Raw genomic sequence first — 27935 nt, forward strand, 5'->3', positions numbered from 1 at the left:
GTCATCAAACCCAATTAAAATAGGGTCGTTAAGCCTTCGACAGTTCCTCTATATGCTATGCTATGCAAAGCATGAACAAACTAAAAAGTATGAATATACATAAGTATTACATCAAACATCTTATTTAAAATTTTCTCTGTGATAATAGACTCTTATGTTAATTTAAACACATCAAAGGTCATTTATTTTTTAATAGGAACAAGATTTTTGATTTATTTTGGTTGATGCTTCGATTCGAACAGAGAAATACATAATTTAAAGTATAGGTTGACATAACTTTGTTAGCTTGGCCAGTAAGTTTTTTTTAGATCATATAAAAAATTTTAGATACCTCAAAAAGATTATTTACTTTCTTTAATGCTAAAAAAATTATAAATTCAATATTTGACTTTGATCGACAAGAATAGTAATAATAAAAAAAAAGCAATACGCAAACGTTATAAGTGAGATTTTGACCCTTTAATATTGAATGGGTCTCGCTCGTCCTTTTACGTAGATTATAAGTTTTTGGATGACCTGAGTTTTAATGAGTCATCGATATACGTAGTTCGATAGTCCTTAGTAGTAATTAATGATATCAGTACTAAAATGAGTTTTAATTTCTATCCACACTCTGCACTATGTTGCTCTCTTCGTAAAATATTTGATGCTCTCCTACCTGGCTGACACAGATGAGCTAAAAAATACATACAAAGAAAAAAGAAAAAAGAAAAAAGAAAAAAGAAAAAGAGGAGTGATAAAGAATTATATGAGTTTTTAATCTTCCATTTAGTCATTTCGTTTTTATGACTTTGCATTCATCGCGACCTTCGATGTTACATATGCTTATCTTTTCTGATATACCTAAGTAATTCTATTGTTCTCTCTATTGTCCGTTTATTTCATGTGTGGAGGATAACACAATTAATCCTTTACAAGTCTACCCACACTTATATAAAATATTTTAATTTATCTTGTCCATCATAGTTAATTATCATCTTAATCTATTTTATTTTAGTTAATATTTCAATATAACATATTAGTCATACCATATCGTATATCTCATTTGTTATATTTAAGATATTAATTAATGTTATGATGAAAATGATGTGATTGACATATTAGCACCACCCGTCAGCTCTCTTCTTATGCGCTGACGCTGACTCGACGTGACGAATACGATATAGCCATTTGATCAATACATTAGGATCATCTGATTGATATGACAGTTTCACATGGAAAACATATCAGCTCAACGTGACCGACCAACGATCACACGTGATTGACTCAATGGAGCCACTTGGCCGACCACTCGCCACGACTACAGCTTCGATGAATACTATATGTAAAAGAGTTATACGATCCCAAGTACAGTACGAATCACACAATAAATAAATATAATGACTCCAAACCTCTACTATAAAAGAGGGTTAAATATACAAAACAAATTAACTTTGATTTATCCTACTTATTCGAGTAAATAATTAACTTAAACATCCAATGAACGTATGTAGATAATATCATTTTATAGAGGGAATAAGATTGGAACTTCAACTAGATTCCATGTTATACAACTAAAATTTGCTAATAAAGACTTTGTCAATTGTAACTCATGTTCCTAATTAATTGTGACATTTTAATTAAAATTGGGAGGAGATAGGTTTAATACCATTCACTTGCGATTAAATATTTTTGATCCCGTTGTGAATAACTTGAACTCAAAAAATAGCGTTTCTTGATTAAAACTATCTTAGAATTAAAGAAAAATATGCAAATTCAATCAAAAAGTCTAATATGAATAATTTCTGTTAAAATACTAAATTTAAATAGCTGGTTAAAAATATATTTTAAATCTTTTAGTAACTCAGACAATTCATCCATCAGAAGCCTAAAAAAATAAATAAAATTATTTTATTTTATTTTTTTATAAAAAATATATTTTTAAATTATACTTACATTATGCTCACACGTATTAATTTATTATTTTTTTGGGTGATAATAAATATTATTAAAAAGTGGAGGAATTCTGATGCGTAAACAAAAGTGATCATCACAAAACTGCAATAAATATTATTGTGACATTTACAGGTGACAATAAAGTGAAAGAACGAGAGGACACAAAAGTGGGGCGGGGGAGGAGGAGGGCAGGCGCGGAGAGATGGGCGACGGCCGAAGCGGCGGTGGCGGAGGAGTGAATCGGCCGGCGTGGCTGCAGCAGTACGACCTCGTGGGGAAGATCGGGGAGGGCACCTACGGCCTCGTTTTCTTGGCGCGGACGAGCCTCCGTAAGTGCTGCATTGCCATTAAAAAATTTAAGCAATCCAAAGAGGGCGATGGCGTCTCTCCCACCGCAATCCGAGAGATCATGGTGCGTATCTTTCCTTTATGGCCTGTGGATCCATGGATCTTGGTCCTCAAAGGCCCAAAATCTAAACGTTATTTTCCCCCCTCCTTGATGATGTCTTAGAGACGACTATATGTTGGTAAGTTAGGTTTTCCGATTATAAGAATGAAATGAGATTTCCTCATTTGCGATATTTGGTTAGGGGCAACTGTTTTATGTGATAAGTTAGTAAGTTTTGTTTTCCGTATTATAAGAATGTGTCGTGGATGATTCCCGTCATACAAACAAGTCTAATTTGGGATGGGCAGGTGATGGTTAGTAGACCCTGGAACAAATTAAGGTTAACATGATTTTGCTACATTGTGGTCCTTGCAAATAATTATTTACACCTTCCGGGGGAAAAAAAGGAGTATAGAAATAACTAGTATCTAATCAAAGGATGTTCTTAAAAATGGTCAAGGATTAGACAACTGTTGTAGCTTGAAATATCTCAGTGGAGGTGGAGTCTGGTACTAAATTGGATCTTACTCTTACAGAAACACAACTTTCTTGAAAGGGGAAGGAGCAACTGAGTTATATGGATTTCTTCATTTTAAGATTTATGTGGTTTCTTCTATGTCGCAAATTGATTATGGCCATCCTTAAGGAGCACTGGTGCCGACCAGAGTTTGATAGAGCACCATTATAAAGATTAACACAGGAGCCGTTCAAACATTTATGTGATGAATGTTTTCATGTTTGGTAAATTATGCTTGATGGCTTGTTACATTACTAATCCATTCACTGATTGACTCATTCTGCGTTGTTCTGTTCTTCATGGTATAGTGCATGTGCATAAAACAATTGATATGGTCTAAAAGAAAATTACAAAAAGAAAAAATTAAACATTGCAGTAGATCTATTTTTCTATTGTTGTAGTAGAGATAAGATCCGTGTACCAGGTTATATTTCATATATATTCTCAATCTATTTTGTTGTCATTGCAGCTACTGCGAGAAACTTGTCATGAGAATGTTGTCAAACTGGTGAATGTACACATCAATCATGTGGATATGTCTCTCTATCTAGCATTTGATTATGCTGAGTATGATCTCTATGTGAGTATTCTAAATTTCTAATTACCTTGTAAAAGAAATTCTGTCATACCAACATCACTGGTTTCTAACAGAAAGTATATTTTTTGGATAACAAGCATGTGATTCGTTAAATCAAGTGATATTAAGAAATAAAACAGGGTATATACATATTAGTTTACTGATTTATAGGAATATTTGCAAGTAGTATTTAGAGAGATTCATATCCACTGACATTCAATATGGTATAGACCAGTAAGATTGCTTTTGTGTGACTTTATTGTGGAAGGTTTAATTCATGGAAACAACCTATTTGTTTGAGCGTGATGTTGTGTATATTCGTAGAAACAACCTATTTGTCTTCTTCTTCATCTTTCTTCACATGCTTGTTTTGCTTGACTCAATGCTTTACTTGTACATAATGCTTCTGAGATGATATATTATTCTAGATTTGACAGAAAATAGGTACCTGCAGGCTGCATATTTCTTATGATTGGCTTTTGCTTATAAAACCTTGGTTGTTTGGTTCTAGCAACTGCACAAAATACAAGGTTATTTAGAAATGAAAGTGAGGGTTTACAGAACAGATGCATCACTTTCCATAACGTAGTGGTACAACCTGAAAAAAGAAAGATGATATCATAGTTGAACAAACAAATTTAGATGATGCAAACTGATGAAAGTGTCCAAGGTAAATCATTTGAATTGGACATTAAGAGTAATATCCTCTTTTATTGCCCAGTTTTAATTGGTCTGAGCTTGGGCATTGCAAAAATTAACTCAAGCCAATAAAGAAACTTACTACATTGTGTATGCTATCAGTATTTTCAGTTATTAGATTTTGATTTATTATGTCATCACTGTTCCTCCCTTTATTCCTGTGCACTACAGGAAATTATCAGACATCATCGAGAAAAGCTTAGCCACAGTATTAATCAATATACTGTAAAGTCGTTGCTCTGGCAGCTGCTTAATGGACTAAACTATCTTCATAGGTGAGAGTTTTACATGCAATGGGTTCATTGTTTCTTGTCTGATTAAACATTATATGCTCTGGTGTCACTATTGTCATTGCACGAATAGCAAATTGTAAAATGTTTGGTGGGGTGCTGAAATTGTCAAGTACCATTTCTGCTTGCAGTAATTGGATTATACACCGTGATCTGAAGCCATCAAATATTCTGGTATTGCTTGGATACATTCTGTTCTAAGTTTAAGAAATTAAGATTTCTTAATGTTTCTTCATGTGTTGGATCTGAATCAGGTTATGGGAGATGGAGAGGAACATGGAGTTGTAAAAATTGCTGATTTTGGACTTGCTCGAATCTATCAAGCTCCACTGAAGCCATTATATGAAAACGGGGTAAAAATTGCCTTCATCACATGCAAAACTTCTCACTTCCAAACAGCTAGTTCATGAATATGATTTATCACCTGGTAATGTTAAAATGATATGTTGCTTGCTTACGTGTTCATATTATTCGTCTTCATGCTCATTTTCCATTGGGCTGATACTGTTGCTTTCCATCCCAACCTTATGATCTGACAACAGAGTTTATTAAAACCTTCTAAATAAAACCTAGACCCTTCTTTAAGTCAGGGCTATCTCTATCATGTGTATGCATACGGTGCATAATCATGTCATCATGACCTGATTGTTGGAAAGGAAAATGACAAATAAAGAAAGATTGCATATCATTTTCATACAAAGTATTATTTACAAAATCCACAAGCACACAATTAACAAGGTATAACATTTTGGTACAAACATACTACTACAAGTGATTTAAGACACTAATGCCTCTAGATTCATTTGATATAATATTATTACAATATAATTTTTGAATCACATAATTTATACTCAAGTGATCAGATGCATCAGCCAAACTGCAGATTCATGAGTTTAATGAGTCGTCAAATACTTGCTCTTTGGACAGGTTGTGGTAACTATTTGGTACCGTGCTCCTGAACTGCTACTTGGTGCAAAGCACTATACAAGTGCTGTTGGTATCCTGGTGCACTGTATGTTCTGGATCTAGACTTGTCGTATTATTAAGTTTGAGATCCTTAAATTGCATTTAGATATGTGGGCTGTCGGATGCATTTTTGCTGAGCTATTGACTCTGAAACCATTGTTCCAAGGAGTTGAAGCCAAAGCTACTCCAAACTCTTTTCAGGTGTTAACTGTTTAGATTTCAACTTTTAAATTTTGGCTCCTTGTTTGCTTAAACTTCATTTATCAGATGGGCTGTTCTATATAACGTCGAGTGTACCTTACAATTTTACTTATTGATCTCTATACTCCGAAATGCTTTTTCAGCTTGATCAATTGGACAAGATATTCAAGGTACTAGGTGAGAAAAAAAATAGTCAATCTTCTATGTTTCCTACAGAAAAAAAAATCTTTCCTACAGAAAAAAAATCTTTAATTATTCTATGTTTCCTACAGAAAAAAAATCATATGCAAATATTTTACAGGGCATCCTACACCTGAAAGGTGGCCTACATTGGTTAATCTTCCATATTGGCAAAATGACCAGCAGCATATTCAGGGCCATAAGTAGTGAGTCATCTCTCTTTGACATTTAGGGGGGTATGTATTTTCTTATAAAATAGTCATTGGCTGAGGTAAGTTCTTTTGGACTTTTATTTTGCAGTGATAACCATGGTCTACATAATTTTGTTACCGTGCCTCAGAAAAGTCCTGCATATGATCTTCTATCGAAGATGCTGGAGTATGTAATTTTTCTAAAACATTGGAGACTTTTTACCATCATAAAACATTGAATATTTTTTCTGTCGAAGATGATCATAATAACTCCATGCTGTTGAGATCTAAATAGATGTATAATAGTGATTTCTCGTTCATTGCCTGTTTAAGTATGGGTCTTTTAGGCCTTAGATAATTGTCATTTAGGATCTTTTGCTGGCAAGGTTGTTAAAAGCAGTGATGGTGTTTGTGCATCTGATTCTCTGGCAACCTAATTTGTTGCCAACCATGTATGTTGTGTTCAACTTCCCATTCTGCCTCTTCTAAAAAAACATGTGGAAGGTTAGCTTTAGACACCATCTAGGAAATGATAGATATAGTAGCTAGTTGTACCTCATGGCTTCCTGGAACTTCTTTAACCAAGGTCTGTTGTTTTCTTTATTTTTATACAAACCTAGGTTCCTCGATTATTGAAGAACAGAGTCTCTTCTAGAACATTATTTTTGCTCAAAGATTCTGAAGTTCATAATATTTATTAACAAAGGGGAACTTCTTTCCATAGGAAAAGCATTTGATGGGATTGTTTCACTCTTTCCATAAATTTATCATGATTCCTGTGAGTTCATGTGATGTAGGCATAATTTATTTTTTCTTAGTTTATTCCCTCTAATTTTACATTAGCTGTCATTGTTGGTCAATATAATTTTAGTTTTCTTTTGTAGTAATTACATCATTCATGTATCTAAAGTAATTATGTGGTAGTTTCATTCAAAGATTTTATTTTGTCTTTCTTCTTTTATTGTTTAGTCAATATTTAATGTGAGAAATGATTGGCTGGAGGATAATGAATTCATCATCTTATGAAACTTGTAAATAGAGTATTAGTGTTTAAATCCAATCTATATATTTTAAATGTTGACAGAATTGAGTTCTACCATTTACTCACTAAGGTGCATCTTGTCCTGGTGGTCTCGATTGCTAGTTCTTTTATTTACATTGTGTTAATTGTTTTTTCTAATGTACATCTAAACATCGATGAATAGAGTTCTGTATGTTGGCAAAGCTAGAACTGATCGGGCAGAAGCCCTCAAAATCAAATCCTCCAAGGGGGTACTAGTCAATCACAGATTTAATGGTTGTAAACTTATTCTTGGTTGTGATTTGGGGTTGACTCAATTTCCTTCATCTTTTTGTGCATTTTTCTTGATCATTTACCCATTTAGAGGTGTATTTTGTAATTTGTATTAGTGATTTTTACTGCAAATATATTGAATGAAAACTAACTTTTAGTTATCTAGTTTGTAGAATTGAAGCCAAACCAAAATACAAGAAACACAAAATTAAAGTATACAAAGTCAGTCTGGTTGCTTGGTATTTGAAGGACAACTAAGATATTATCTCAACACGTGTTCAGCATGGAGTCACAACCAAGGATTGAAGTTTTTACTGTATCGGTTGTTTGTTGGTATGGACCAGTTTAATCTATCCAATAACTAGCCACTGAGAGGACATAGTAATTTCACCTGATTTGGTCTAGAGCTGAGCTTGTCACATGGTAGGCTTATCGTACCAAGTTTATCAGACGATAAGCTAACCAATGCCAAGATGTGTCACCACAGTTATATTGTGACATCACGTTACCAAAATGCTGTCCCACTCCACATTATTGCATTCTGCTGCATATATTTTTCTCTATAATAATATACTTTTGATGGTTCGGTTGGCACGAGACCCAAGTGACCTGAATTGATGCTCGGTATACTGTGTGGAGCACCGATATCCTACCACTGATAGTTATCAGTACTGGACCAAGTTTATAGTCCTTGTTCACAATCCGATGAGAATTAAGACTTGGATCTATGTGGTTTTGTTGAAGAGATGGTAGATTCAACTGTCACTAATGAAGCCTCTGTGGTTGATATAATAGCAAAGATGGTGAGCTTGGGATTGATGGATGATTAAAAATTGTTAGGACCGAGATGTGGAGAGGAAAAATGAGAGGAGAGAGACAGGTGGATTAGAGGTGATGGAAGAAGAAATGTGAAGAAGAAATATAGGGGGGAGAGATGTTTAAGAAAAATGAAAATAGTAATCAACCAACTACATGGGGCTTGAGGAGGATAGTACAAATGTGGAATAGTCTTATATACGGTACCTCTAGCAAAATCAACAAATTTAGAATGCATCCTGTGGCCCAAGAACTCCAGGATAAATTTGGATAAGTGAGAACCAATGGTTCAATTTTGTTAAATCTAAAATATAATGGTGGATAACTAACATTTAGATGCAAGTTGGACCAAACATTCCATTTTGTCGCCTCTTTTGGGGTTTTCATCATAAGAAAACTCAAACTGAACCAAATATACTCTATTGGAATATTTTATATTATTCTAATGATTTATGCTTGTTCTCTTTATGGTCTCATTTTTCATTCATTGATTGTATTTTATCAAACAATTTTGTGATAGATTGCCATTTGATATTCGTATTATTTTGCGAACTCATTGTTGACATTGTCTCAGTTTTTTAATTTAATATGCAACTCTGCTTTGTGGTATTACTTTTGTTGTTTATGATTTCAATTATTACTTTAATTACTGAATGGAACTGCACAAATCCATCATCGATCATTTTTTGACTGTTCTTTTGACATCTTATTGTAATGACAACCAAGGCAGATTCTCTTCCTTTTTCTATTTTTTATCCAAGGATTGTGAAATGTTCCATATTTAGGTTCTTTTCAGCTATATTAATTGCTGATAATTGTATCATGTTCCTGAAATCAAATTTCACTGAAAACTCTTGCAATTTCGTATCACAGACTCATCTGAAACATATTATTTTGGCAGATATGATTCTCGAAAGCGTATTACTGCAACGCAAGCTCTGGAGCATGAGTAAAGATTGATTTTTTTCTTTTTATCAAATTATCCACTGTCTTTCTGTCTTTTGTTTTTTGTCATTGTTGAAGTGGCTTTTGATTATTCTTCTGCCATGGTGACTAGCATCAGTCATCCATATAGACGAGTCTGTTGGAGCCAGAAATTTAGGGCCATTGTGCACGTTGCTGCTGTTGCTTTTATTAACATTCATAAACTTATTCTGTTTTTTGTTTCCTGGAAGTGCCTTCATTATATTTGAAGTTTTAAAAGTAGCAAGTTCCTACTTCCAAAAGTCTTAGAAAGCCTTGCATGCTTTTCTTTTATGTGCTCTAATGTGCTGTTGAAGTTTTAGTTCTCAGCTTTAATTGAGTTTACATGAAAAATAATTTTCTAGAAAGTGAATCAACTCTAGGTTGTCATGTTTTCATACTACCATTGTGTTTTGTTATGATAAGTAATTTTGGAAAACAGTTCATGAATTTTATGAAGTCCTTGCAAATTATAAAAGGAACCACTCGTATTGAATAGCATTCACTGAACCTTTTCATTGGCATTGTTTGTAAATTTACTATAAAAATTGTGATGGAAATATTCTATACAAATTTAATTTTGTTTGTACCTACTTAATAACATTTGGCAAGAATTTCATGTAAATGTTTTATTTCATATCTACCTTCTTAATGACATTGGTAACTTTTAATTCATTTTGCAGAATTTTCCAAGCAGTGCCATTGATGGAACCTTGTTCATGTCTAATCAGATTATTGAACTTTGAAGGGCTATAAATATTTAGGATTGTAATTAGCATGAATAGAATTCAAGTGCTTGTCATATCATTTGTGGCTTTTGTCTAAAATATACCATAAAAGAACTTAGAGAGTTAATTAATGGGAAAATGGGATAAACTCTACCTGCATGGGTTTGTCATGGCTTGTTTATAATGCTGAAAAGCTGCTGGGGCTTAACTGTGCTCATTACCTCATTGGAATTGGGAAATTATTTGTAGATCTGAATAGACTGAATCTTCATTAGTTATAAGAGGTCAAGTTCAGTGCTTTTGCATAGAATTGTTTGAGATTTGTAAGGGAACTTGGAATAGCTAAAGTTTCAGCTTATACTGATTGGTTGTTGTGAGTCACTTGGTTTTTGCTTGACCACTTTTTCATGCTCTCCATGCATAAAGGTATCCATTCTTAGGAGTTAAGAACACCGTTGGTGTATTTTCTGCATGTCTTTTAATTGATTATTAAATGTCCATAAAAGGTGCATGAGCCTATAATTTTAGATGAATTAGGTTACCGCAGGTAGCCATTTAGATATGGAGGAACTTAAAGAAAATTTAATGGTGCATTTGAATTATATAAATATTGCATTGTGTCATCTAGGCTTTTATAGCAAGGGTTCTAGTCCTGAATATCTATGGCCAAATATTCTAAAGTAATCCAGGTCAAAATAATTCTTGAAATTGTTATTTGGAATTAATAGCTGAATAACCAGTTATAGCAGAATGAAGTGGATATTCAATGTGTTGTTCTTAATCGTGTGCCGGGTAACTAACTACGACATCACAATGATTATTTACTGTCCACTATGTGAATGCTGAAAGATTATGAAGATGGATTATGAAGATGGATTTCAATGCTCATGACAGTTATTTTAATGAATACTTTGACGATGTGACAAAGATGCCACCATGTATTTAGTTATTTCTAGCAGGGAGTTGTATTGTCAATATGGTGTAAACTGTTGATTTTACATATCATTAATGGTTATTACAATTTGTTAGACCTGCTAGCCCAATAACTTGAATATAATAGGTTTCAAAGAGCATGGTTGATAATGCTTGAGCCAATGTTACTGGTGATGGACCAATTAAGTCTTATGGACAAATTAAGTCTTATTAACTCATCATCAACTACGTATGTGGATAATTGGTATTACAATCTCTTTTACCAAAAGGGGTGATGTTTTATTCAGGCCCAACAATAGCATACATGGCTTAATTCATTTCCTAGCAGGTGATGTGGAATATAGTACTATAGAGGGGTTCCATAATGTAACATGCCTCTTGCATTATCTATAGGTAGCTATTTCCTACTAGATTAGTAATACAAACATCCTCTATTGTTGATTTGATACCATAATTGTTACATCTTAACTCCACAAACCTATTAGAAATAACCAGATTGAATGGGTTATGGGCCTTGTGTCACATGACCAAATGCATAAACCAAGTTGGTAATTGTGTTGTTGTCTTATGTAAGAATCTAACCCATCAGCAATGTCCAATGTGAGACCATCTGCCTAAAAGATTGTGCTGAAAGGGTTGTTCATCGAAATTCAGCCCAATCCTGTAGGATAACAAAATCACTATTCGAAAACTTCATATTGCTTTTACTGGATCATTTTCGTATCTTGCAGTTACTGAAAATGTTATCCAATGCACTCCTTGAGTCATTTGTGCATATAATTAGGTTTCTCGAGAGATGTTTTGTGTCCTTTTTTCTTCATTTATTTATGGATGCATTGATTGGATTTTAGGCATTTTTCCTTTTCTTTTGATTTTAACATTCACAGTGAACTTTTTTTTCAGGTACTTCCGGATGGATCCTCTGCCAGGACGGAAGTAAGTTGTTGTTGTTGTTGTTGTTATTTGTCACATTGAAGAGACTAGTTTACATCTAGTTTCTTCAATTAGTTATACAAATCATTTCATCTTGTGCTTTTTTTATAAATGCCTGACAATAAATGATTTATGAATGTACATTCAACTATGTTTTATCATAATTTAACAAGGAAAATTTGCTGTTCTTTCTCAGTGCTTTAGTACCATCTCAACCAGGAGAAAAAATTGTTAATTACCCTGCTCGCCCAGTTGACACCACTGCAGATTTTGAGGGAACAGTCGCTGTTCAACCTTCTCAACCGGTATCAAAATCAGATTCTGAATATAGTTAGCAACTTCAGTCAAACGTAATGAAATCCTTTTACTGCCATATTTGATATCCACGCCAGGTACCAAGGACTGGGACTTTTAGTTGTGGATATTTAATGAAGCCATACACAGTTTTCTCTGTTTTGTTTTGCTGTCCAGTTGTTTTTTTTGTTTAGTCAATCTCCTGATTTGCTGTCCAGTTGGTTTTAGTGCAATACTTAAACATCAAAACCATGTTTGTATGGTGTCTCCAGGCTTTAAAATTATTTTAAGCAGAGATTGATACCTTGATTGCAATTCAAAAGATTACTGAGCCAAATCAGGAGATTGACTAACAAAAAGGGTGTAAATCATGAAAAGGGATTTCAGAAAATGATATCCATTACCTGAAATCTATCTGAACTGGTTTGACTTAACTTGGAGTTCCAACAATGGAATTAGGTTCAAATTTTAAAATCGATAAGTTTGGAATAAATGCCAGAAAAGCATAATGGGAAGACATGTCAAAAGTTTCTATTCTTGATGAGGCCCAAAAATCTGTATCATATACTTAATAACATATAAAATTAAGTTGCATGAAACAAGAAGTTGTGGACACTCCTATATCTGATTCTGCAACTGATTGGGTTCCTTTAATTTATTGTGATAACATGATTCTGTTACTAGGTATCTTCTGGAAATGCTGCTTCTGGAAACATAGCAGCTGCATCTGTTGCCCCTTCAAGATCCATGCCTCGGTCTATGCATGTAGTTGGAATGCAAAGGATGCCAAACACAGGCATGTCAACTTTTAATGTTGCACCCCAAGCTGGCATTGGTGCTCCAAGTTCTGGTAATATTCCTATTCCAAGGGGTGCCGCAGTTCAGGCCCATCAGCAGCAGGTAGTCTTTGCAGCACTCCTTTTTTTTTTTTTAATGCATATTTTCTGTAATATGGATATTTGTATGTTTATACATTATCCTTTTGGGAATAGCTGAGACGAAAAGATCCAAGTATGGGAATGCAGAATCCTGGTTATCCTCAACAGAAGAGGCGCTTTTGAGGTAATTGCCCATTCTGGTATCATGCTTCATAGTTTCACCATGTTGCCTTCTTTTTGGTGTTGTTTCTGTAATAGGTCCCTTGTATACAGAGGACTCCAGTAAAATATTCAGTAATGTCGAAGTCAAAGCTAAGCCAACTTTTGTCCTTGGCAGGAAACCCAATGGAGGCTGTACGTGTCTTTTTGAGGTACAAATTGTCCTACTTCTGACTGGATAACTAGATTAACTCAGTTTTTTAAAGTGAAATATCCTCACTTATGACAGATGCAACTCAACTTGTCTCTAACTTACCTCTCATTTGGTACAAAAGAAGTTAAGATTTTGTTAGATTGATTCTATAAGGGTTTTCTTATATCTAAACAAAAAGACGTACCTAGGGCATGAGGCTCCCGCTAATGTGGAGTCTGGGAAGGGTCAATGTACGCAGTCTTACCTTTAAATATTTAAAGACACTATTTCCGTGACTAGAATCTTGATCTCTGGCAAAGGAGCAATCTTACTATTGTACCAAGACCCACTCTCAAGTTTTATTATATCTGGTGAAGGATAAAGTTTGTAAGTAGAAATCCAATATGTGTAGCTTTTCATTTGTTTGTTTAATTGCAATGTCTTGAACCAGTTGTGAGCATTGATGCTTCTGACGGTATGCTATTAAAGGGTCATTTTGTTGAATTAAGACTTCATGATAGATGATCGAACACTCGATTTGTGACACAGACTCTATCTACTGATTCCAATTGCTGCAACATACACCTCATTGCTTTAGTTTTCGTTTACAAGTATTGTCTTTGGGATGATTCTGTATCTTCCACTGGAGCTTTTGGGTTTGATTAGATAATCACGCTTGAGGACCAGATGTTTCTGCAGTATTAGAGATCTCATCAGACATGGAGGAAAAGAAATCATGCAAGTCTTATACTATACCATGCCCGACCAAATAACGGCTTGGAAAAATGAAAGAACAAGATGTGCAAGAAAGAAGCTGTGATGCCACCCTTCTTGCAACACGGCAGCCATCTTTCTCAAAGATGGCGTTGTACAAATGTTATGTACTGGAAGTATGCTTCTACAATATGAGAAACACCATATGTAACCATATTTCTACAAAGAGACTTGGTGGGCATGGTTGCTGCCTGAGCTTTTTTTTCCTTTTCTTTTTGCTACTTTGTCATTTGATCTCAAGTTCTGAGATCCTCGGAATCATCCTGCTGATTCACCGTTTTCGTATGTTTTCTGAGTCATCCTGTCTCCCATCGTACAGAGCCTCACAGCTTCAGGTTATATGGTAGCGAGACGAAGGGAACCTAACGACCGTGTCAATCCTTTTTGCATGGATTCCTGTCATTGTTTGTGTTGGGTTGTATAACATGGTTTGGTCCTATGAGGTGTCAGTAGGACCAAAACATATGTACATGCTAAGATGTTTGTGTTGGGTTGTATATAACATGGTTTGGTCCTACGAGGTGTCAGTAGGACCAAAACATATGTACATGCTAAGATGTTTGTGTTGGGTTGTATAACATGGTTTGGTCCTATGAGGTGTCTGTAGGACCAAAGCATATGTGCATGCTAAGATAGGATTCGAACCCAGTGCTGACAAAATCTTCATGTGTGCATGCTATATCCATGAACAATGGACTTCGCCAGGGCTGTGCTCTTGACGCTCCACAAGCTGAGCAGATCAGAAGACAATTCTGTAGCACCTATGCAAGATAAGCAAAGAATCAGCAAGCCAAGGCTGTGGAGATATATTTAGATGGGCAATCTTGCTACTTTTCTGTTTGTGAATAATGAATGCTAAATCGAAAGCACTTCAGACTCTGCAAAATTATGACAATAGTAAATGCGCCCTTTAAACAGAAAAAAAGGGTAAAAATTGACTCTCTCTCTCTCTCTCCATAGAATAAGAGCTGTGTGAAGAAACAAATACCATTATTACATGCATATGCAGGCAAATAAACTTTATTGTGTAAATAAATCATAATTAAAATTCCTGGCTTTTTTCGAATAAAAGAAAAAATTACGTCACGATGCACAGCAACACTGAGAATGTTCGATACACGCAATCATAAGCCTAGATGCACAAAGAAACAATCTCATCATCGCTGCGTCGACAGCAAATTGGTTATCAAAGAGCAGAACGCTTCATGGAATATTCTCACCCAGACTTTGGAATGACCTGGACTCTCTTCCAAGAGGTCTTTCACATGACGCTTACCTGCTGCTATATTTGTACAAAACAGATTCGCCATTGTGAGGATGAGATTAGTAGCGTAAAAAAAAGTACAACATAGCTGATGCGCACACGTACAATAGCTATCCTAAAACAAAGCCCAAGGAGTGCGATACCACAGCTTAGGCCAATATTTCACAAACCCTATGAGATGGTGATGGGGTTAACGGTTAAGAGTTCTTGATGCCTCTTTCTTCTTCATATTCCTCCATTTATCTTTGAGATCCCCTGGTTGCCGAGTCTTATGAATTACATGGCGACCAAGTTCTAAAATTTTAACCCATGGGATGATACCATCATTTTTTTCACCCAATTCATGAACTGCCTCCTGCACAAGCAAAAGCACTTCCCAATGATAATTTTGCCAGCTGCTTTTTGAAAGATTCAACTCAAATGCTTTAATGGATGAGAAGTTGGGCAAACTAATTACTAGATCAGTTGAATAAAACCAACAAAGATTACTCTCAGAACCAAAAACTCGCTTTGAAACCATTACCAACACAAGTGGCCCCATATAGCAAATGGTACCAAAATAACCGACAGTAAATGAAATCTCAGAAATTAGATTGTCTAATATAACAAAGGTAAGAAAATGACAGCGAATGTGTACCCTTAGAAATTCCTCCTCCTCCGGAGTCCAAGAGAGTTTAGTTCGCCTAGTAGGAGGGAGTATCGGATTTGAGCTGCAATACAGGAGAAAGCATTCATTTTTCTGTAACTGCATCTAGTACCCAAAGAAGAGGATACCACTTTCAGGATTTCAACAAAAATAAAAAAACTACTAGCAGGAAAAAAATATATTAACAGTAAGATATTTCAGAAGCTTAGAAAAATTATGAATTGGAAGATGAACAACAAGAATGTTTCATTTGTTTTGAAGATATTTTCAGCATGGATGAAAAACAAGAATCTTCTTACCGGAAGCCCAATTCCGGTAAGAAGATTAATTCTGGACTCCATCTGCACAAAACCTCCATCTACTCGATTATTAGTCATACTATAAGGTCACATAATATTTGTTTCTAGTGCACTGTAGACTGAACTATTAATAGATGCTGCAAGAAAGCTTCTATGAATAACAGAACATCAACCAAATCACAACAAGAATGCCTGACATTTTCATTCCAGCAAGTGCTAAAAATAAGGCCTTGTGCCATGACAAAGAGAAAACTGGAACTAAACAAAACCAATTAATCCAGACAGCAGAATGATTGGTTGACCATTCCAAATGCTGATTTACTGGTTTCACAATTTCCTTGTAGAAGAGTAAACCCTAAGCCCAACTTTAACCTAATCTATGAAACTCCACACATATTCAAGACAAGTTCACAAAAAAATCGACACCAAAAATTGAAATCTACACATCAAGCTTAATGGAATATCTTCTATAGAAATCAGCCCCTCCACCTCGATTTCCTTGTCAATCTCTAGTTATTCTAGCCAGTATTCCTTAGATCTCTCCATCTTACCTATCAGATTCCAATTATCTCAATCCTCCAACCTTGTGGATGATCGAATCCTGTTGGATCAGACCACTTCATGCATGGTTTAGTAAAACTGCACCAACAGCAAAAGTTCAGATTAGCCCTAACCACGGTTCGGTTCAAACCGGAACCGAACCAGCCCAGCGGTTCGCCGGTTCCAACCAAACCAGAACCGGCGAGTGGCGTTTCGATTCTAAATCCCAAGTTTGGGAAACTGGAACCGCCAGTTCCGGAACCGATGGTTCAAGAACCGGAACCACCGGTTCGGCAGTTTTTTATTATAAAAAAAAGTGCACAGTCAAATAGGCTGTTGACTGACCGTTGGACTCAAACGGTCAGGCTTAACAGTCCACACTTGGCCCAATGATTGGCGAAGGGGCAAATGACAAGTTTGCCCCTCACAACAGCCAGGTAAACAGCTATATTCAGGGGTATTTTGGCCATTTTACAATAAAAGGAGCTTACTATTTAGAGCCTCCTTACTTTACTATTTAAAAATTAATAGTATTTTAATATAATAATATTTTACTATTCACAGCCCCTCTAATTCTGCTTTTACCCTTCTTTCTTTTTTTTTTTTCTTCACCACAACCCTTGCCTACGCACCCGATTGCCAGTGACTCTTCCCATTGGTCGCTATCGTCAATGGCCGCCCCCAGCCTGTCCCCTGTCGCTCCATGCCGCCTGCGCACACTGTTGTCCCCAACCGCTTCTTGCCACTATACACATTGCTTCTGCGGACTCTCCCAACCGCTAGCTACCACTGATCTCCACCCACGACCTACAACCCACCACTCCATGTTGCCAATTGCTGCCCCAATTGCTCCCTGCCGCACGCACACATTGTTTCTGCCGCCGACTCTCCCCACCGATTTGTCACGGACTTAGCTAGATTTGCCTAAGTCGTGCGGCACCCTTGCGTGTCCGTCCGCAAAGGTCAACCTCCCCGAAGCCTCCCATGTCCCTTAGGACCCACAAAAGAGAGATCGAGTTAGAGAAAATGCCTCATTTGGGATCCACAAGCAAACATTTCTGAAAACACTTCATAGACAAAGCAAATTACAAATAGACTTTACAAGCTCTGAATAGTTGCACAACAAAGGTTAAAATGGTCCACTACAGACTGAACTAAAATGGGACTATTAAGCCTTCGGTTGTCCCTCTACATGCTAGTCAAAATATGAACATACCAATAGACACGGACATACATAAGCATTACATCAAATATCTTGTTTAGAAGTTTGTCCGTGACATTCTCCCCCACTTATTCCTTCGACGTCCTCGTTGAAGCCTTTGTCGACACTGCAACTCCTCGCCTTTTGCTGAGTCTTCAATCTTCTGCTCCAGCTACAATGCGCCTCTTGGCTCCCAGTTGCTCTCCGCTGCTATTTTTGAGTAGTCGAACCTTTGATCTGCCATGCTGCCACTTATTCCTTCGACGTCCTCGTTGAAGCCTTTGTCGACACTGCAACTCCTCGCCTTTTGCTGAGTCTTCAATCTTCTGCTCTAGCTACAATGCGCCTCTTGGCTCCCAACTGCTCTCCGCTGCTATTTTTGAGTAGTCGAACCTTTGATCCGCCATGCTGCTTCAACTCACCAATGACTCTGACTCTGGTGTGGGGTTGGCTGAGTTGTGTTGATCCCTGTTGATTTCTGCGGATCCTCCAAATGAAGGAAAAGACCATCCTTACTGCGCTAGTCTCTCAAATGACTCATGTTGTTTGAACTGGGTGGATGCTTGTTGGAGCTTTTAACGAGCATCGTCTCGCAAACTTCTAAAGTTTTGGGTCCTTCCTCCACAAAATTTGCCCATTGACTCTTCTTTTACTTAGTTGTCGCTTCCGAGTAGGTTCGCATCACTCCCGCTTTCGATTGGCATTTCGTTGGGAAATGAAGCGGACAATCTACTCACAGTAGTACTGATCACCGTTGGCGAGGATTTGACAACTATTGTCTTCCATTATCTTCGAAGAGTCTTTAAACTTGTGCAGAGCTCCTCTGCTGGATAGATAAGAGAATTGGGGTACTCGGTTTCGCCTATTCTCTTAAGGATTGAGAAGACAAAGGTTACTTGACTTCGCCCGCCTCCTCGAGGTTGTACTCCATGCATCGAGCTGGTTACTGGCCTTCGCCTGCTCTTTGCTCACACTTCTGAAGCACATGAAGTGTTTGCACTCCTTGCGTTGAGTTAGCTACTGTGATTCACCTTCTCAATGCCATCGAATTTCTGGAATGCAAGAAGTTTTCACCCCAACTTAGAGTAATTCTCTAATAGATTTGGTCGTCTCTGGGATTGTACCGTCTTCTCCATCAACCCTGCCGCCTACTCCCTTGAGTAACAAATGTACAGTACCGCGTACTGCCTACTTCGTTCCTTGGTTATGCACTCTTGCATGACCCGAAGTCCTTCACTTTCGGCTATCTTGATGAGAAACTCGTTGACACCGGTCTTACGAAGTTCCTTGGCCTCTGCCCTTCAGCATTGTCTCGGTACTTGGAGATTTGCCTCTGCATGCTCCGCCTCCTCGGCCCCTTTTACGACCAAGCGCTCTCCCTCCATGAGAGCAAGGGATCAATGACTTTCACAAAAGTCCCGCCTCTACGGCACCATGGCGTTGCCATGCCCATGGCACTACTATCCGTCGCCTCGCATCTGCATCCCTTTTCTTCACAATCAGTAGATATGCCTCTGTGGCATTCCTCCTAGTCCACCTCCATTCTAGTTGATGCTTGATTTTGGGTAGCTAAGTCCCTTTGGACTCATCGTCGCTTCCTCTCCCCTTTCGACCCCTTGCTTCAACACCTCTGTGTTCTCCAAGCAGCTCCCTTTGGTCGATGGAAAGACAGACTGCAACTCCCATGCATGGCCTCTGCCATCGCATTATAGGATTTGCACCGATTCTGTTCTCCTTAGCTTCCTTGGTAGCAACGTTCGCTTACTCGACCTAGTCCTCTGACTTGCCAGGCTCCCTTAAGCGAATATGAGCTCTGGAGCAGTCCAACTCTCCAGCTGCTTTGATCATACCTCTGTATGATCAAGTCCCTCCCATGGGACTCACTAGTACTTGCATTCGAACTTTTCCCTTGGTGGAACATAGCCCCCATATGTTGATGACCAAGGCTTTCATCCGATGCAAAATTCGATGCACGCACGGAAGACCCGCCTCTACGGTACCATGGCCTTCACTCCTTGAATCCATAGCCCTTCTTGCCGTCGTGTTGTTCACCGAATTGGAGCTTCCAGTAGCTCCCGATCATACCTCCGTATGATCTAGTCCCTCACGGGACTAGTTTATGTGTATCGCATTGCCACGAACTGTTCCACCACGATCCGCTGCACCATGTCGCCTCCTGATGACATCTCCATTACATTCTGATCCTTGTGGGATGAACTCGAATTATGGTCCCTCCATGTGTGGCCTCTGCCAATACATCGCAGGGTCTCTTCCACCTTCGATTTTATTCGCTCCTTTGACAATCGACCTTCATCCACCCTCTTGGGTCACACCTAGATGAAGCACCGCTCTAGGACAGTCCGTCGCCTAGTAGCTCCCGAAGTCCCCCGACTTCGCTGCAATTAGTGCACCATTGTTTGGACCCTAGGCCTCTGCCCCTACCAGCACAATCTTCACTGCGCATCGCTTCCTTCATGGCAACTTGAATGACAACACTATGGCATATTCTTCAAGAGTACCCGCCTCTACGTCCTCTTGCCCCGTGCTAAGGCCTTCCGAACCCAACTTCGCCTCCGCAAATTGAGTCGCCTTAGTTCCTCCATCACATGCTTTTCCGAGATAAGGTGCATGTGCCCAGAAGCTCCCTTCGTCTTTGGCACCATGCAAGATGAGTCCGCTCCGTCAGAATGAAGGACCCATGGAACAACATGATCCTACTCTTGCCTCTACAATAGTTCATGTCCTTGACCTCTGTCCAAAGAAAGCACTATGCCTCCGCTTCATGTTCCATCTTCTATGCTGGCTCCCTTCATGCGGCTTGGGTACTTCGCCAAGTTACACCCAAGTTGCTCCGCTCCTCGTTTTTGCATTGAGTCGATGGTGGCCCTCGCGCCCACCATTCCACGGGTCAACCCTCCCTTGAGTTCGATCTCCATATCGACTCCAAGTGTGCCTTCATTTGAGTTGTTGTGGGTCGCTCCCCCACTTGATCTCGCAATGCATCTACCAATGCATTCTCTCGAGCGAGATCATGCGACGACTCCTCGCCGCTTGCTCAGTCCATTGAGCTTCGTGGAGTTATTGTTTGTTGAGGTACTCCTCAACTTGTGAGGTCCGTCCCACATGATTCTCCCTCTGGAGAGCCAAGACTTATCCCTCCTGGATAACTATCCCATTGGAGCAACATCTCTCTTCGTTTCGGAGACCACCATCCCCTTGGACTACTCCGATCTGTTGAACAAACTGTGTATTGTTCTGCCTCCTGCAAACGCACTTGCTAGATTGCGACTCCACGTCAACACAGCGCCCGCTGCACCCCTCAAGGCCTAGCAACATGCTGAACTAGTTGCACCCTTCAGCCCCCTACGGACGTATCCTTCACATGCCGAAGAGAAAGTTTCAATGCTCCATGGCGCCGAGTTTCGGTCGCCTTGGGATGGCCGCGAACATTCCATCGTCCGCATACAAGCCCATGTATGAGTACCGAATTCTTTGAGTTAGCAATTCCCCTCACCTCCGTGAGCTTTGCACAACTCTTACGGTCGCTGAGCAACTCATTCCACCTTGCATGGTCTCATCCTTTACCAAGCGTCTCGCTTGCCTTGAGCACCATCAAGTATAGTTATCAATGTTGAGCCGTAGCTCAAACTCAACCATCCCAACCTTTATGCGCTCCGCATTCTTCCAGGCTTGCCTGTTCTCGTTGTGCCTCTTGCGCGAAGGGTTGGCCATTCCTCTGAATGCCAATCTCAGATGCTCGCTCCTCCGAGCGACTTCTTTTACCTACATCTCCATGCCCGTTTTCCCCCAAACGGTCGCGCGTGTGCTGACTGCCCTCAACGCAGCCCCGCTAAGTCCCCCACATTTGCATGCTAAGTGTTTCTATGAGTGCTTGTCCTGCTCTGATACAATCTGTCACGGACTTAGCTGGATTTGCCTAAGTCGTGCGGCACCCTAACATGTCCGTCCGCAAAGGTCAGCCTCCCCGAAGCCTCCCATGTCCCTTAGGACCCACAAAAGAGAGATCGGGTTAAAGAAAATACCTCATTCGGGATCCACAAGCAAACATTTCCGAAAACACTTCATAGATAAAGCAATTACAAATAGATTTTACAAGCTCTGAATAGTTGCACAACAAAGGTTAAAATGGTCCACTACAGACCGAACTAAAATGAGACTATTAAGCCTTCGGTTGTCCCTCTACATGCTAGTCAAAGTATGAACATACCAATAGACACGGACATACATAAGCATTACATCAAATATCTTGTTTAGAAGTTTGTCTGTGACAGATTGTTGCCACCGATCACCACCCCTAGCTTGCCCCCCACCATCGTTGCCCCTAGCCCACCCACCTGCTGCCGACACTCCCCACTCCGTCGCTGCCGACCTCATCCGATGTGGAGGAGAAGAAGGGGGAAAGAGGAAGAAGGGATTGTAGATAAGGAATGAAAAGATTTTATTGGAATTAAGTTATAAATTGAGTGCATATATGTCTATTTACAAGGGGATAACTTGGGAATATTTAAAGTTCTTAACACGTGGTTATAAATAACAAAATCAAGATTGTAAATAGCAATCTCCTAAAAAAATGAAAAAATTCCAAAAAAAAACAGATTTGCCCTTTCCAACAGCTAAATAACAACTAGTTTTGGAGGCATTTTAGGAAGAGATCTGAAAACCCTATAAATACCCCTCAAATCACTCGTTCTTCCCCACACTTTTGATTAAGCACTCATTGAAGTTTGAATGCCCTTAAGCTCTCTTCTTGATCCGATGGCAAGTGGAAGCCACCATTACCACCGAGGAGGCTTTCTAATTAGTAGCTTCTAATTAACTATAGAACAAGCCAGAGCATTCTAATTTGCTTATATGATCAATTGCATCCTGAAGAAAATGCCAGATATGATAAAAGCATAAGGTAACTTACTAGCGCTTGGCCCGAGAAATATGCCTTTTAGATTTGGCTGGAGAGGATTTGTTTCTACCATTGTTATCAACTACCAAGATATCCTCTAGTTGTCTTTTCCCATGCTTTTCACCAGCTGATACCTTGTCTACAGAAGCATGGCCTTCTTCCTCAGGAGTCTTCAACTGTTGTATATTAGAATGGGCCTCAATCATCACAATGTCATCTTGCCTGACATCATTAATATCTCTAGCATGACATGGATCCCCAGGGCAGTTAACAGCAGCAGCATAAGGTTCTCTCAAGTGCTGGTGTTCTGCAACCTCAACTTGTTCCCTGTTACTTCGTGGAACAATATGCCCTTTGCTGAGGTCAGCATTACCATTTAACATGAGGCCTTCTTCCTCAGGAGTCTTCAACTGTTGTACATTAGAATGGTCCTCAATCATCACAATGTCGCCTTGCCTGACATCAATGTCTCTAGCATGACATGAATCCCCTCGGCAGTTATCAGCAGCAGCATAAGGTTCTCTTAAGTGCTGGTGTTCTGCAACCTCAACTTGTTCACCATTACTTTGTGGAACAATATGCACTTTGCTGAGGTCAGCATTACCATTTAACATGAGAGAGGTGCAATTATCACAAGCACATTCACCGTCTACTCGAGAATGTTCATTGACTTCTACTGAAATTTCATTGAGCTTATTCCCCTTACACTGACTTGAGCCGGCACTATGTTCACTACATGAATTGTCAACAACTCTTGTTTGATTTGTTTCTTTATGAACACCTGATGGTGACACCTTTCGATGTCCTCGAACAAAATTTCCACCAATAAATTCCGAAAGGACTCTCCTTGCTTGAATAAAATTTTTCTTCACTTTTCTATATGAAATAGAAGCTCTTGTATATGAACAGAAGGGGCAGTAAAAAAGTCCTGATGTATCAAAAATTGGTGACGACCCTAAACATGATTCATGAACAGATATCAAACAGCCATTGCCACCACAAGTCAACAATTCTCCGCCTTTATCACACTTAATACACAAACCTTGTTCTGTACAACCACCAATGGCAGAATCATCATTGATATGTACTTGGGAGCTCAAAAGGCGGTGCTTCTCAGCAGCAAATATATCATTATGTAGTTCAGCATCAGAAAGCACATTACATGAGCCATCCCCATCTCCTGCTATCTCTGGTGTAACACTAAGCTGAACATTTAAACGGCTTTTCTCAAAGAATGCAGAATTCATCTTTTCTCCACTTCCATCTACAGATACATGTTGCAAACTTCCACCTTCGTTACAAGGTAACTTGGTAATGGTAGCATCTTTCATCAAATGAGCATGATCATCATCCATAACAAAAACATCCAAGGGCAAACGTTGTCCAACTCTGGGAGAATCTTCTTGCATGATTATATTGATATTAGCAGGAACTGGACAAGATGAAATCTGTTGTGGTTGTGGCATATGGATGCCACCAGCATCAATGTTTTCTCGACCAGGCAGCTCACACATGGAACCCTGTATAATAGTTTTATCATTAGTTGCAGTAACATTTAGCTTAACTAAATGCTCCATGGATTCTGAAGCATCTTCTTGAGATATGACAGTATTACTTCCAGGGGCAAGGAGACCTGAATCTTTTTCATTTGACTGGGCATGATAATCTTTAGTGCTTAGCTTAATCTTCTTCCTTTCGTTCCCAGTAAACTCATTGATATTTTGATAACTGCCACCATTATTAACACCATCTCCTTGTAGCATCCTCTTGAAGCCTTCAACAATCTGATTTGGAAATTGCGGTATAGATCTAGTGCATTCTTCTTGCAGTAGTCCATTGCAACCATCAGGTGCAGGAGCAGCTGGACTCTGTCTCAATGATTCCATTTCAGTGTTGTATGTGCTTACTTGAAGCTTCTTTGCCCTTTGAGACTCATCACTGACCTTGCCCTGAAAATTATCAACTTCATTTTGTACTAGCAAGCCACTGATTTCCTTCAACGGCAAGAGAGCTTGGCAATGGCCCTGTAGAATGGCTGCCTTTATCTGACACATAAATTTGACAATATTAGACAGTTCACATGGAGAAATTGCCTGTGCACTTCAATTTAATACAAGTTTAACATACCTTGTCAAGAGAAGATCCTGATAAGGAAGCCCTCTTTTGAAGAATAAACTTGTGAAGGTCAGGAGTGAGCAGGTTTACCTTATCCTTTTCAAGATTAAACAATCTTGCTACCTGAAAAAACTGTACACAAATCTTAACTGTCTGATAGTATATTAACAATAAAAAAGAGTTAGAAGGCACTGAAACGATGAAACAAATATAGCAAGCATTTAGATTTTAGCATGACTAAAATCAGGAGTGCATAACTTTAAAAGATCCTCTAAGAAACCCAAACTAAAATAGACAGTGAAATATGAAACCATAATCTAGTGCACTTTGTTTGCAAAATATTCATTGGAATCTTAAGCCTACTCCATTACAAACATGATCAAATATTCAGATTGGTTTTCCATCTATTTACATTTTTCTTTCAACTGTGTAAAATGTTTGTAGAAGAATTATAAAGGTCTGAAACATGTTAGGGTAATTTTTTACAATAAAAAGATGAACAAGTAGGAAGTCTTAAATTTGACTAGGAAACAGAAATGGCCATCTACCTTTAGAAAAAAAAGAAAGAAATGCATGCATAATGTTTAAAGAAGAGGGGCATATAACAGCTTGACAACTAACTTTAATTATATAAAATAAGAAGCATGTTAATCATGGAAAGCACTAGCTGCAATATTAAGATCTATCCAAAAGGTTGTCAACTTCATTATATATTTTCTCAAACACTTGATCTAAAAATATTTATCAGAAATACATAAAGTACCTCTAACTTTCTGTCTATGAGAGAACCTCACATACATGATGGAAAGCATAATTTGTTGTCTATGTTCTTGGCAGAACTTAATTTTAATGTACATGGTCATAATAAGTCGACCTGCAATTCTTATCATGCATAGACATGGACAATCATCTATAAACATCTCAGACACCATATTTCTAGCACCTGGAAGCCACATGCATTAGGTGCACCCTCTGTGCATCCACTTCAATCAGAAACAACAAGATAAAGAAACGTCGATCTACCCACCTTCTCTAACCTTCCTCATCTCACCCTCTCCATTCCCTACACAGCTCCCCATTATTTCTTTGACAATATGAAGTCCAACATAAAAGATAGTCCAGAACCAGGCCTGCTCATCAACAAGAATTTGTCACAACAGTTAAAAGTTGTTTTGAATTGGCTTACTGGCTTGTGACTTGGATATGAATGTTTCTCCCAAAACAAAGTTCATCATTCCTTCTCCCAAAATCTTCTGGTGCAAGGAAGTTTTGAATCCTAGTTGTATAAGCTTAAAAGCAACTTTTAAAGTATAACTTCCATCTTAACAAGCATTATGGATTTTAATGCGAGTTCATCTCTCTAATAAACTTGCTTTGGGTAGGAAGTCTCTACTTTAAGGGTTTGACATCAAGATGATCACCAATCATAAAATTTCATCAAAGATACTGGAGATTTGGTTTTGCTCTATCAACAATATGACACTGAAGGAAAATAACTCAGAGAGCAAAAAATCAATTTTGTCAGAGGCAAAATAATCAACTAATTATGCTCTAAATTTTAGTGTACAACAATGCCTAAACAACTCCAAACAATAATGCATTGGATAATTAGATATTAATGCTCTTTGGTACTATAAGGCATACTTAGGAAGTACAGAAACTTAACAAAAAGGCACAGCTAACCAAAGCACAAGCAAGCTTAAGGAAGTGACACAACATTCTTTCTTGTGTAGTCCATGATTCCATGTTGGGGTTATTACATAAATACTTCAAATTTGCATTATAAGCCCTAGTTTTCGGTTTTGCAACTTAAACTAGTGAATTAAAATATGCAGTTACATTACATTTTATCTATTGAGCAATAATTGACTATGGTCCAGGTGCTCATACTGGAACCAACATAGAACGTTACAAATATATATTTCGTTCGGTGAGTTTCATAAGTTAGAGGGAAATTTTTTATAACAACTTTCCAAAAAAAAATTCTCTGATATTCACCAAATTCAAACTAATTAGACAGACAAAGAAAGCAATTTAAAAAAAATAAAACATGCATCACCACCCTAGACATTGATCTTGTAGGATTGAGCAGACCCAAGTCATATCTGATTCCTTATTCAAGATGTGAATCCTACCAAACAGCAAATATCTGCGTGAGCCTTGGTCAAGGTGTGACACAAGGTGGCCGTTTGAATCATGCCACAGCATGCCATAGTCACCAACAGAAAGAAAATAGTATACATTTACATTTACACAAGGATAAAAAAGGGGTCAAGGGGAAATTTAAAGATGAAATAGCATACAGAAAGATCAACAGATACGCAAATCATGGGATTCACGTCAAAAAGAAAATTTCCAAGAGCTACAACCATGACAAACCCACACATGAACCAGAACGAAAGGAAAAGCAAAGAGAATACCTTCCGCATCTCCTGGGAAAGAACTTCCTCGCATGATCGGTTGACATCGATCTTACCGGAAGAGGCCCACTCCGAGGGACCCTCCTCTCGATCTACATCCACGAGTTTCTCCAAGTACCTCAAAGCGACCTTCTCCCGCACAGGTACCGGGGCGCCAATTAAGATCTCCGCGTCCTTCAAGATCAAATCTGCAAATAGAGGTGAGATATAAAGAAGAAAAAATTCAACCCTAATGATCAGCAGCTAATTCTAGAGCATAAGGAAACTGTAGAAACCGCAGACTTGGTTACCCCCGAGGACGGAAGTGTCAACTTGCTTGCAATTTGCTAGGGTTTCGATGACCCAATGCCACGGGAGAGGGTTCGACGTCATCGAAAAGCACAAAACGAAGGAGCAAGGAAAAAAGAAGCGCCGGCGACGAGGAGAGGGAGGCGGCCTCCGGGGAAGGTGGCAGTGGCGTCTGTCGACGGGGAGAGAAGGCTGCCACTCTTTTGGACAAAGGGAAGAAGAGGAGGATGCGATCGGTGGGGCTTCATCGGAGGAGACCTTGAGCGGTTCCGTTGTGCTCCGTTTGCCACCGTGATTTTGAACGGTCAATATTGGGCTTGTTGGTATCGAGGCGG

The 27935-nt window shown here is 38.5% G+C and overlaps 2 protein-coding genes across 9 annotated transcripts; one reads left to right on the forward strand and one right to left on the reverse strand.

Moving 5' to 3' along the window:
- Positions 1 to 2084: 2084 nt before the first annotated feature.
- On the forward strand, positions 2085 to 14115 carry LOC135612695 (cyclin-dependent kinase E-1-like). Of its 6 annotated transcripts, none has more exons than XR_010487049.1 (17): positions 2085 to 2347; positions 3310 to 3420; positions 4288 to 4391; positions 4538 to 4580; positions 4661 to 4759; positions 5334 to 5403; positions 5479 to 5573; positions 5717 to 5750; positions 5875 to 5959; positions 6054 to 6131; positions 8956 to 9003; positions 11582 to 11614; positions 11808 to 11916; positions 12590 to 12805; positions 12898 to 12967; positions 13057 to 13154; positions 13802 to 14115. XR_010487049.1 is itself a non-coding variant. In XM_065109283.1 (17 exons), the coding sequence occupies exons 1-15, from the start codon at positions 2138 to 2140 to the stop codon at positions 12964 to 12966; spliced, it is 1404 nt and encodes a 467-aa protein (XP_064965355.1). In that variant the 5' UTR covers positions 2085 to 2137; the 3' UTR covers position 12967; positions 13121 to 13154; positions 13802 to 14115. The 6 variants fall into 6 exon arrangements, 5 of the variants coding, with proteins under 5 accessions (XP_064965355.1, XP_064965356.1, XP_064965357.1 ...); XM_065109283.1 differs by having other exon boundaries at positions 13121 to 13154; XM_065109284.1 differs by lacking the exon at positions 13802 to 14115 and adding an exon at positions 13232 to 13667 and having other exon boundaries at positions 13121 to 13154.
- Positions 14116 to 14882: 767 nt separating this feature from the next.
- LOC135612693 (uncharacterized) lies at positions 14883 to 27892 on the reverse strand. 3 transcript variants are annotated; one of them, XM_065109279.1, is made up of 6 exons: positions 27603 to 27892; positions 27313 to 27486; positions 24905 to 25024; positions 22790 to 24822; positions 15811 to 15883; positions 14883 to 15528 (listed from the first exon to the last, which is right to left on the reverse strand). In XM_065109279.1, exons 2-6 carry the CDS (start codon positions 27319 to 27321, stop codon positions 15364 to 15366), a joined length of 2400 nt encoding a protein of 799 aa, XP_064965351.1. In that variant the 5' UTR covers positions 27322 to 27486; positions 27603 to 27892; the 3' UTR covers positions 14883 to 15363. The 3 variants fall into 3 exon arrangements, with proteins under 3 accessions (XP_064965351.1, XP_064965350.1, XP_064965349.1); XM_065109278.1 differs by having other exon boundaries at positions 24905 to 25015; positions 27313 to 27500; XM_065109277.1 differs by having other exon boundaries at positions 27313 to 27500; positions 27603 to 27891.
- Between the last annotated feature and the right edge of the window lie 43 nt (positions 27893 to 27935).

Source organism: Musa acuminata, chromosome BXJ2-5, assembly GCF_036884655.1.
Source record: "Musa acuminata AAA Group cultivar baxijiao chromosome BXJ2-5, Cavendish_Baxijiao_AAA, whole genome shotgun sequence".
Taxonomy (NCBI): domain Eukaryota; kingdom Viridiplantae; phylum Streptophyta; class Magnoliopsida; order Zingiberales; family Musaceae; genus Musa; species Musa acuminata.